The 12,227-nt window shown below is 44.6% G+C and overlaps 1 protein-coding gene across 5 annotated transcripts in view; it reads right to left on the reverse strand.

Moving 5' to 3' along the window:
- The window catches only part of ATG13 (autophagy related 13), a 63,791-nt gene that overhangs the window by 23,087 nt on the left and 28,477 nt on the right, over positions 1 to 12,227 (reverse strand). For all 5 annotated transcript variants that reach the window (XM_062196220.1, XM_062196218.1, XM_062196217.1 and 2 more), the window contains exons 3-7: positions 10,483 to 10,564; positions 9,478 to 9,558; positions 8,920 to 9,039; positions 3,275 to 3,321; positions 1,827 to 1,967 (exon numbers count right to left, since the gene is read on the reverse strand). In XM_062196220.1, coding sequence (XP_062052204.1) covers positions 1,827 to 1,967; positions 3,275 to 3,321; positions 8,920 to 9,039; positions 9,478 to 9,558; positions 10,483 to 10,551 — 458 coding nt within the window. In that variant the 5' untranslated portion in view covers positions 10,552 to 10,564. The remainder of the gene's footprint in view (positions 1 to 1,826; positions 1,968 to 3,274; positions 3,322 to 8,919; positions 9,040 to 9,477; positions 9,559 to 10,482; positions 10,565 to 12,227) is intronic.

A 12,227-nucleotide genomic window follows, 5' to 3' on the forward strand; every position in this document is an offset into this window, starting at 1 on the left:
CCGGTTGCCCCTCTTCCAGGCCAGCTCTCTGCTATGGCTCGGGAGTGCAGTGGAGGATGGCCCAAGTGCTTGGGCCCTGCACCCCATGGGAAACCAGGAGAAGCACCTGGCTCCTGCCATTGGATCAGCGCGATGTGCCAGTTGAAGCGCACCGGCCACGGCGGCCATTGGAGGGTGAACCAATGGCAAAGGAAGACCTTTCTCTGTCTGTCTGTCTCTCTCACTGTCCACTCTGCCCGTCAAACAAACAAACAAACAAAAAAACCCTGGGATCACCTAAACTGAGTCCAGCTGGCTAATTCTAAATATATATTTTTTTACCACAAAAAAAAAAAAATCAAAGGAAAGGAGCTTAGTACAGGTAAATGAGAGGTAGGAGACAGAAAATATGTTTGTATTATATGTGAATAAAATAGCGATTTTCAGACCTGGGAAGGCTACGAAGAAGTCCACAAAAATTGATTAATAGGGCCAGCATTGTGGCACAGTGGGGTAACCTGCTGCTTGCAACACTGGCATTCCACCCACACTGCAATGCTGGTTTGTGTTCCAGCTGCTCTGCTTCTGATCCAGCTCCTTGCTAATGTACCTGGGAAAGCAGCAGAAGATGGCCCAGGTACTTGGATCCATGCCACCCACTTGGGATACTTCAGATGGGAGTTCAAGGCTCCTGGTTTGTGGCCATTTGGGGAGTGAACCAGTGGATGGAATCTCATTCTCTTTTTCTCTCTCACTCCCTGGCCCCCTCCATCTCTCTCCCACTTTCTTCGTTTCTGCCTTTTAAATAAGTAAATAAATTAGCAAAAAACCAAACTGGAGATAGAGGTTTGGTATAGTGTTTAAGATGCTGCTTGGGACAGGCATCTGAACTGGAATGCCTGTGACCAAGTCCTGGCTCCACTCCCAGTTTCAGTTTCCTGATAATGTACACTCTGAAGGGCAGCAGGTGATGGCTCAAGGACTTGGGTCCCCTGCCACTCACATGAGACCCAAAGTGAACTCTTGACTATGCTTCAGCCTGGTCTGTCCCTGGCTGTTGCAAGCATTTGGGAAATGAAGCAGTGGATAAAGATCTTTCTCTGTCTTTGTATCTTTCTGTGTTTCAAATAAATAAAAATCTAAAATTTAAACAGAAATAGTGGTTAGCCCAAACGTTTTTAATTTAATGCTCGAATATAGAAGGTTGTTCAACCTCCCCAAAATAGCCTGTTTTAAGATGTCTTAAGCTCTATTTCCTGATTTGAGATGTGTATCAGCACAGATTTCAAAAATCTGTTATACAAGAATCAGGCCTATACAAATACAAAAGGACAATGAACCTGGTGGCTTAGGAAAGCTGAGGTTCACAAGACAGGATAGCGGGGCCGGCGCCGTGGCTCAACAGGCTAATCCTCCGCCTTGCGGCGCAAGCACACCAGGTTCTAGTCCCAGTCGGGGCGCTGGATTCTGTCCCGGTTGCCCCTCTTCCAGGCCAGCTCTCTGCTATGGCCCGGGAGTGCAGGAGGATGGCCCAAGTGCTTGGGCCCTGCACCCCATGGGAGACCAGGAGAAGCACCTGGCTCCTGCCTTCGGATCAGCACAGTGCACCGGCCACGGCGGCCATTGGAGGGTGATCCAATGGCAAAAGGAAGACCTTTCTCTCTGTCTCTCTCTGTCCACTCTGCCTGTCAAAAAAAAAAAAAAAAAAGACTGGAAAGCGATCACATTAAAGCTTTAGCATCAACAATCCAACCAATCATAATCACAGGACGCCTGAATGGCAATCAGACAATGTGCAACATGGTAAGGCTGGTGAGTGGGTCAAGAGGTACATCTATGCTGTTTACCTGTACAGTATGACGTATTCATGCCCCTGTTTTCTGGACAGTCTGTAGGCTGGCGTTACCCGAGTGATTGCAAGGAGAGACTTCAGCAGCAGTGACAGCCTGTTGTACACCGTGTAGGAAACTTTGATTTCTTTATCACACCTGAGGAACACAGATTCACTGTTACGTTCTGCTATTAAATGCTGGAATTGCACAAGGCAAAAGTGGTGATTAAAGCATGTTCTGAACTAGAGGGATAATCAGTTGTCAGTTTATCAACAGATGGCTAGGGTAAGCCAAAGTTTTACTTTCTCATGCTCTGGACACAGGCGGACTGCACCAAAGGCGCTAGGTGTTTTCTTTCTAGCTTTGAAGTGGTTATCTTGCAAAGACATAAAGCAGCCCATTTAAAAACACTAAGTCAATATAGCAATTATACATTCTGATGTTGCAATGTACTCTCTTCTGAGCTGTGTACTACACAATCTAACAGGAAATCTGGAGAAAAGTGTTTGGTACTAAAATTTTGAACCATAACCTGGCAATTGCTTTATATTTAAGAAAGAAAACAGGGGTGAGTCAGTATTGTGGCTTAGCAGGTTAAGCTGCTGCCTGCAATACTAACATCCCATAAGGGCACTGGTTTGTGTCCCAGCTGCTTCACTTCAGATCCAACTCCCTACTAACGCACCTGGTAAAGCAGCAAAAGATGGTCCAAATGCTTGAGTCCCTGCCACCCCCACGGGAGACCCAGATGGAGTTCTGATTTCCTGGCTTCAGCCTGGCCCAGCCCCAGTCATTGTAACCATTTGGGGAGTGAACCAGCAGTTGGAAGATCTCTCTCTCTCTTTCTCTGCCTCTGCTCTCTGTAACTCTGCCTTGCAAATAAATAAATAAATCTTAAGAGAAAATAATGCTCACACCATAACACTCATCACTAAGATTTTTCTTTTCATGCTTTGATATTTCCTCAATCTTCCTGCATGCTCTTTGAAAACAGAAGCTGCAGGCAGGAGGGAAGCTAATCTGCTTCAGAAAGGAGGAAATAATATACATTTCCATTCCATGACCAACACAGTGTGTAAAATGCAGCAGTGAGGGGAAGTCTTCTTGGATGCCTGCCACACAGAAAGCAGACAAAACAGAGTAGTCAGGTTACAAGAGCTCGCCAGGGATTTAACCAGAGAACGAGCTGTACTCTGGGAACACAACACATCCTTTTCAGCTCTCCCTGCGGCTTCTTTCCCTGCGGGGTCTGAGTCTCTCTGGACTGCCGTCCCTCTGAAGGTCATCTCTGTGCTTAGGCTGGAAGCCAAGCATGAAGCAAACTGTAGCAAAGACCCACTGGCTTTGTAAGCAGGTCAGAAAGCCCTCCAGGACTCTGAAAACAAAGCCCTGCTTTCACATGACATCATGTGCTTTATCTCCTCAGCAACAACAACCAAGGATCCAAAGATAGAAGCACTTACTTTTCGTTCATTTCAAGACACCAAATTTCCAGCTCCATAGAATCTCCCTGTAGATAAGACAATTGAAATTTGTTTGATCTTGTAAAAAATCACCTTCTTTTTTTTTATTGCAAAACAGTACACAGTCACTTTAAATATACTGGAAGGTAGTGGTGGGCATATAGCAAAGTGGTTAAATTGCTGCTTGGAGTGTGGGAGTGCCTGTTTTGAATCCCCACTACTCTGCTCCTGATCCCGCTCCCCGGGAGGCAGCAGATGGTGGCTCAAGTATTTGAGCCTGCCACACACATGGAAGGCCCAGGTGAAGTATCAGGCTCTTGGCTTTGGCCTGGCCCAGCCCTCTTTGTTGCAGACATTTGGAGAGTGACCCAGCAGATGGAAGCTCTCTCTACATCTGTCTATATCACTTCCTTTCAAATAAAATTAAAAATAGATAAAATGAATTTTTAAAAATATTGGAAAGTACAGGTAAGTAAAAAGGGGGGGGGGGGAATGTCAATTTAGAATCCAACCACCCACTTTTCTAAATACAAGTGGGATCACATTATATATCATATTTATCACCTGCTTTACTCTTAATAAATACATCATATAATTTTCCTTATAATTAAAAATACATCATTTTTAACAGTGATACAGTATTCAGCCACACAACTGCTTTTATCCAAGTAGTCTCTACGTCCTAGAAAATAAAAAAAAAATTGTTTCCAAGTTTTCATTAGTACAAACAACACTGTGATAAATAGCCTTGAGACTAAAACTCACACCTTCAATTTATTGGTGGCAAACTTTCAGAATCAGTATCCCTGGAACAAAAAATACAGACTTCTAAGATCTGCTACATATTTCCAAAGTGCCATTCAGAAAGGACGATAGTTGCAAAATGATGGACAGCTCTTTCCCTTTAATTCCACAGTGGGTAATTTTAGGTATCATCCACAGATAAGCAGATTTATTACCTTAACAAACTCCTTACTTAAAGTATTTTAGGCCGGCGCCGCGGCTCACTAGGCTAATCCTCCGCCTTGCGGCGCCGGCACACCGGGTTCTAGTCCCGGTCGGGGCACCGATCCTGTCCCGGTTGCCCCTCTTCCAGGCCAGCTCTCTGTTGTGGCCAGGGAGTGCAGTGGAGGATGGCCCAAGTGCTTGGGCCCTGCACCCCATGGGAGACCAGGATAAGCACCTGGCTCCTGCCATCAGATCAGTGCGGTGCGCCGGCCGCAGCGCGCTACCGCGGCGGCCATTGGAGGGTGAACCAACGGCAAAAGGAAGACCTTTCTCTCTGTCTCTCTCTCTTACTGTCCACTCTGCCTGTCAAAAAAAAAAAAAAAAAAGTATTTTAGTTGTCTGTCTTCAGCCCAACTCTCTATGTTATTCTGAACAGACTTACCCCAGTGGATAAGGGGAAAAAACGAGAAGACTGGCATGTGTTGTTCACAGCATTGTGTTGAGACACAAGCATCCCACATTGGAGTGCCTGGTTTCAGTCCTGGCTACTCCGCCACCTTGTGGGAGACTTGGCTGGAGTTCCTGGCTCCTGGCTACGGCCTGGTCCAGCCCCAGCACTGGGTGAGTGAACTAGCAGATGGAAGATATCTCTGTCTCTCTTGTGCTGCCTTTCAAACAAACATTAAAATTAATAAATAAGTAAAAGACTACAATCAGAATCCCTCAATCTTACAACACTTCTGTGTGTTAACCTACTGTGACAGTCACGCATCTTTAAACACAGGTAATTTTTCCACTGATCATTTGGAAGAGGCTTAGTTGTTTGTTTTTTTTGAACAGATTTTATTTATTAATTTATTTTGAGAGGCAGAGTAACAGACAAACAGAGAGAGAAACAGAGAGAAAGGTCTTCTATCCACTGGTTCATTCCCCAAATGGCCACCGCAGGCTGATCTGAAGTCAGGAGCCAGATCTCCCACGTGGGTGCAGAGGACCAAGCCATAAACAGCGAGCTTAATTGGAAGAGGAGCAGCCAAGACATGAACCGGCACCCAAAAGGCCTATTTTAGACTTTGGAGTAAATTTGCATTACTTCAGGAAACAGAACTTTTATGTATTCTAGATCAAATTTACTTTATTATTATTTTTAAAGATTTTTTTTTTTTTTAAATTTGAAAGAATTACAGAGAGAGAGAGGGAGAGACAGAGAGACAGATCTTCCATCTGCTAGTTCACTCCCAAAAGGCCACAATGGTTGGGGCTGAGCCAGGCACTTCATCCAGGTCTCCCTAAAATTTAGATGTGTATCCTTTATCCACTATATCCAAGAGTGTGATGTGGCTTCTCTAAGACAATCAGAACAGTCTACAAACATATCTTAACAGATGCCTGAGAGATCAAAGAGGCTTAGAAAAATAATTTATTCTATAAACCAGCATTCATGAAGAAGAAGTTTTGTTTTACTGGGGGCTAGGGTCTCTGTGGAATATATATTGATTCACTCAATAAAAATTCATGGGGGGGGGGGTCAGCACTGTGAGGCAGTGGGTTAAAGCCCTGGCCTACAGTGCAGGCATCCCATATGGGCGCTGGTTGGATGGAAGACTTCTTTCTCTGACTCTACCTTTCTCTGTAACTCTTTTGAATAAATAAATAAATATTTTTTAAAAAATTCATGAGGGGCTGGCATTGTGGTGCAGTGGGTTAATTCACCACCTGCAACATGGACATTCCATATGAGTATCAATTCAAGTTCTGGCTGCTCCACTTTCGATCCAGCTCCCTGCTAATGTGCCTGGGGCAGCAGCTGAAGATGGCCTAAGTACCTGGGCTCCTGTCACCCATCTAGAGACAGATGGAGTGCTTGGCTCCTGGCTTCCTGGCTTCGGCCCAGCCCAGCCCCAGTTGGTGAGTCATTTGGAGAGTGAACCAGTGAATGAAAGATCTCTCTCTCTCTCTCTCTTTTTTTTTTTTTTTTTTTTTTGACAGGCAGAGTTAGATAGTGAGAGAGAGAGAGACAGAGAGAAAGGTCTTCCTTCCATTGGTTCACCCCCCAAATGGCTGCTATGGCCGGCGCACTGATCTGAAGCCAGGAACCAGGTACTTCCTCCTGGTCTCCCATGTGGGTGCAGGGCCCAAGCACTTGGGCCATCCTCCACTGCCTTCCCGGGGCACAGCAGAGAGCTGGACTGGAAGAGGAGCAACCGGAACAGAATCCGGCGCCCCAACCGGGACTAGAACTTGGGGTGCCAGTGCCGCAAGTGGAGGATTAGCCTAGTGAGCCATGGCACGCCGGCCGAAAGATCTTTTTCAATCTGTGTGTGTGTGTGTGTGTATGTGTGTCTGTCTCTAACTCAGCCTTTCAAATAAATTCATTAATTTACAAAAATTAATGAAAGCCTACTATATGCCTTCCAAGGCTCTATGCTGTTTTGAGGACACAGAAGTGATTCTTTTTTCATATGCTTCTTCATTTCATCCACAAGTTAAAGACCTGCACAGATAAGATATACTGACCACAGGAAGGAGAATGGTTACAGTATGAATAGGAACCTGTGTTGACTGCCTGTTGAGCACTTCACAAATTAAAACCTTGCAAGATTATGAAGTATCATTTTAGACTGGTGATATTAGTGGGGTGGGATTAAGTTGCTTTGTGTAGCTCCAAACTCCATTTGCCTTTTATCATACCATACAGTATCACAATTTACTTGTGGAAATAGATTAGTAAACTTTCAAGTAACAGTATCTGCCTTAATTGTAATATGAGTAAGGTGAGTACATATATTTTTAAAAATCGTAACAGAATAAGTTATACACTAGAAAAAACATAAACAAAGCACCCAAGAAGTCTAAATAAGACAGTTACCCCCCACTAAAAGTTCTGGTTACTGTTTCCCATCCAATTTCCTGCTACTGACCCTGAGAAGGCAGCAAAAAAATGGCCCAAGTACTTTTGTCCCTGTCCCCTGTGGGAAACCAGGATGGAGTTCCTGGCTCCTTGGTCTGGTCTGGCCCACACCTGGTTGCTGTAGCCATCGGGAGTGACTCAGCGGATGAAAGACATCTGTCTGTCTATCTCTGTCTCTCCCTCTCTCTTTCTCTGTAGCTCTGCCTTTAAAATAAATCAATATGGGACTGGCGCTGTGGCATAGTGAGTAAAGCTGCTGCTTGCAGTGCCAACATCCAATATGGGTGCTGGTTTGAGTCTTCGCTGCTCCACTTCCGATCCAGATGGCCTGAGAGGGCAGTGGAGGATGGCCCAAGTCCGTGGGTCCCTGAACCGTGTGGGAGCCCTGGAAGAAGCTCCTGGCTCCTGGTTTCAGATCAGCCCAGCTCCTGCCATTACGGCCATGTGGGAAGTGAACCAGTAGACGGAAGATCTCTCTCTCTCGGGGCCGGTGCTGTGGCGTTGTGGGTAGGGGCGCCACTGCTGCCTGCAGTGCCAGCATCCCATATGGGTGCTGGTTCGAATACCAGCTGCTCCACTTCCGATCCAGCTCTCTGCTATGGCCTGGGAAAGCAGTAGAAGATGGCCCAAGTTCTTGGGCCCCTGCACCCACGTGAGAGACCCGGAAGAAGCTCCTGGCTCCTGGCTTTGGATCAGCGCACCTCTGGCCATTGCAGCCAGCTGGGGAGTGAACCAGCGGATGAACCTCTCTCTCTCTCTGCCTTTCCTTCTCTCTGCGTAACTCTGACTTTCAAATAAATAAATAAATATTTAAAAATAAAAAAAAAAGATCTCTCTTTCTTTGTCTGCCTCTCCTCTGTAACTCTTCCTTTCATATAAATAAATAAATCTTTAAAAAATAAACAAATAAATAAAATAACTCAATAAATAAATCTTTACCAAAAAAGGGGGAGATTTTTGTAGTGCACATGTGTCTTGAAGGATGAACAGAAATATGTCAAGTGGGGGCCAGTGTTGTGGCATAGCAAATAAAGCCACTGCCTGCAGCACTGGCATTTCATATGAGAACCAGTTCAAGTCCTGGCTGCTCCACTTCTCATCCAGTTCCCTGCTAATGTGCTTGGGAAAGCAGAAGATGGCTCAAGTACTGGGCCCCTGTACCCCTGTGGGAGACCCAGTTGAAGCTCCTGGCTACTCAATGTGGCCATTTGGGGAGTGAACCAGCAGACAGATGACCTCTCTCTGATTTTCCCTCTCTGTAACTCTGCCTTTAAAATAAGTAAATATATCATTTAAAAAAAAAAAAAAAGAACTTAATGTGGTTGCTATGAGTGCAAAAATCATGGGGTTGGGTCAGCATTGTAGCATAGCATGTTAGGCTGCTGCCTGCAGCACTGGCATATTATATGGGTGCCAGCTGTGAGCCCCAGCTGCTCTCCTTCCGATCCAGCTCCCTGCTTACGGCTTGGGAAAAGCAGCAAAAGATGGCCCAAGTATTTGGGCCCCTGACACCTGTGTGGGAGAGCTAGAAGAAGCTCCTGGCTCCTGGTTTCAACCTGGCCCAGAGCTTGCCGTTGGGGTCATCTGGGGAGTGAACCAGCAGATGGAAGACCTCTCTGTATAACACTGCCTTTCAAATAAATAAATTAAAAAATTACAGGGCCTTCAGAGAGCAATTAGAAGTTCAGAGAGGGGGAAGACAGCATAACACTGAGAAAGGAGTTGGAAGCAGAGTGTGAAGAGACTTGAGTGGCAAGTAAAGACACCAGCCTGGCCCCAAGTTTACCTCAGAAGTCTTGAGAGAGATCTCCACACACATGGACCTCCCGACAGCAGGCAGCTGTCCTGCCAGCGCCTTCTTTGCTTCATGTGTAACCTCTGGGATATCTTTGATTGCTAAGTTAAACTAGAAAACAAAAGGGATTTTCATGTGAAACACTCCCAAGAACCCTATGGAGACAGCAGGATGTTAGATAACGCAGGCACTGCTCTGGCTGGTAACATGGCCATTCACTTCTCCTTTCCCTACATAGAGATCCAGCATCAAGCCTCCAAATCTCAGGCTAATCACTGTCACAAAGATGAGACAGCAAGACACTGCTTTTGTCTTCTAAGGGCTAAGCTTTCCACCAATGATAGCAGAACTTGAAGAAACAAATCAATGACTAGAATCTGATAAGGGATATATTTTCTGAGTAACTGGATTAAATGGAATTAGGTATTTTAATGCTAGGAATTAGTAATACTATAAATTGTATTCCTTATTACTGGACTTGAGAAATTCACAATCATTCCTTGAGACAAACACCACACTATGCCCCTTAGCAAAGAACAGGACTTTTACCCAGTCTGAACCCGTCGGGGATGAAGATGAGCGAGTACAAATCTTCTCACCAAGCCGAGCCTGGACGATCACTTGGACAGTCTGAAAACAGCAACAAAACAGACGAGGTCTTAACAAACGGATCAGGCGCTTAATCACCGTGAAAGTCTTATCTATAAGAGCTTAAAACCTGCCAATTAGTCCTAAAATATACTTCAGGAAAGGGTACAGTTGTAAATGTTCAAGAACAGTAGAAAAACCACAAAAAAGATTATAAACACTCCTGAGGGAAGTGTCAACCAGTAACAGGAATTATAGTTTGAGGCTTGGAATCTATAATATTTTCATCCAGCAGAAAGAAAGCTGCACATGGTGGCTGTGAAGTTCATAAAGAAACAAGTGCAACTGTAGGTCTGCATATTCCCTGTCACAAACTTCTGACTTCACGGTAGACTGACAACAGGAATTCCACCAATTACTCACAGCATTTGGTCCACAAGGCAAAAGCTTTCTATATAATTTTATAACCAGAATCAACTGCAAGGATTGTTCTGGTAGAACAATTGTTGAGCACTGATTCAGGTAGGCATGGTTTTTAGATTTAGGAAAATAGTATTCAAAATTCAGTTTTAATTCGAGGAAGGGGGCAATAGATGTAAGTGGGACAGGTCACGGTGGCTGAATCGCAGGGAAAGCTGTGCAAAAAGCTGTCCAGTCCAAGCCAGTCTTCCCACCCTGAGGAACACACTGTGCCAGGAACCTGGCGTGACAGTTTGACATTTCTACAAACAGCCTTGCCAAAGGATTTCTGAACAAGTAGCTCTGGAAAATTGGAAGCTACTTTTTAGTTACGCCCCCAATGCCACCCCCATACTTCACAGTTTGGTTTACACAGACAGAAGTATCCCTTAAAATGGGCAAGCTGCAAGCTGTTATGCTACATTTCCAAAGAGGGTTCTCAAAAGGGGGAAGTATGGAAACTATTTCTGACAGTTCGAGGCTCAAGAGGGTAGACATATTACCTACCTTGAGGGCAAAAAATTTAATGAACTTGTCCAGGTCCTTTCTGTCTTGGGAATTGAGATCAGTTTCCATTGCCTATAGGAATCTAAAACAGGAGGAAAACGAAAAAGCAATGAAGCACATGAACAATACCTTCGAAAAGGGACTGGTTACATCAAAGCATGCAGAAATGGTATTGTCTAGTAGCTTAGGAACAGTTACGTGGGAGTGGGAGGCAAAAAGAATTTTTCCCCCTATAACTAAAGACAGCAAAGTAAAATATTATCTCTTAAGGAGAATAAACCCCATACAAAGAACTATATCTAGAAACCTAAAAAACTGGAAGAAGACATTTTGCCAGACTGGAAACTATGAGCTTTACATGTAACTTAATAGAGACCTTACTTTTTTTTTTTTTTTTTACAGGCAGAGTGGACAGTGAGAGAGACAAAGACACAGAGAAAGGTCTTCCTTTGCCGTTGGTTCACCCTCCAATGGCTGCCGCAGCCGGCGCACTACGGGCGGCGCACCATGCTGATCCGAAGCCAGGAGCCAGGTGCTTCTCCTGGTCTCCCATTGGGTGCAGGGCCCAAGCACTTGGGCCATCCTCCACTGCACTCCCTGGCCATAGCAGAGAGCTGGCCTGGAAGAGGGGCAACCGGGACAGAATCTGGCGCCCCGACCGGGACTAGAACCCGGTGTGCCGGTACCGCTAGGCGGAGGATTAGCCTGTTGAGCCATGGTGCTGGCCAAGACCTTACATTTTTTAATAGACAAAAATAATTTATTATCCAGAAAAATTTCAAACTAAGATTTAATGAGACAAAAGTTTTTTTTTAAAGCAAAACAAAATGAGTTAATTTATATTAGTTTCAAAGGCCACTAAATCAGTTAAACTTTGAGGCTATAATCTGGTGATCAGAAAAGCCCTTTCTCTGACACAAATCACACCTAAGAACATCTGCAAATAATTTCAGGGGAGCTTCATGGATTCCACGATGCCCACCATATATGCACTCCTATAGCCTTTAGGAAGGTCTGAGATGGGCTGATTGAGGAAGAGCACGAAGAGGTAAGAAAATAAGCAATAAAGAGCCAAATAGGATTAGCAATAGGAAGCACACCCATTTTCCATGGAACTGCTTCTGTGTGGCAAGCAGTAGGGGCTGATGAGCCAGACTATGCCAGTCTCAAATGCAGTGCTAAAGCCTGAATTGCATCTAGTGTGCCAGCTGCAGGAGCCCACCACAGGCCTCGCACAGAGTGACCAGGCCACTGGAATGGGCTGCAGAAAAAGTGCTGTTAGCATAATGCAGAACAGTTTTGAGTATGATAAACAGTAAAAACAGTGAGGTTCTGGGCAAAATTCAGGCTAAAATTTAGCAAAGACAAAATTTAGAAACAGCATGGATGGAGATATTTTAAAGGAAGAGCTGATAACATTTAAACATGAATTGTAGAACAGAGATAAAAGGAGTACCAGGGTTTTAAATGTGGGCAACTAAGAAGTTTAAGGGAGTTTCATTTAACAAGAAACAAGGAAGCCAAACAGGGAACTGGTTTTAGGGAAAGGTATAAACAAAAGGAGAGAGTTGAACAAGAAATAATGAGTGCAAAGTTAAAATTTTATTGTAATATAACTTACACGCAGTGAAATACACAAATCCTGAGTTTACAGTTCAGTAAACAATGGAACAAGGACATAAGCCTCAGCCACTCTTGCTCATCGCCCAGAGGAGATAAACATTGGAATGCACTCCTTGTCCTTG

This window comes from Lepus europaeus, chromosome 7, assembly GCF_033115175.1.
Source record: "Lepus europaeus isolate LE1 chromosome 7, mLepTim1.pri, whole genome shotgun sequence".
Taxonomy (NCBI): Eukaryota; Metazoa; Chordata; class Mammalia; order Lagomorpha; family Leporidae; genus Lepus; species Lepus europaeus.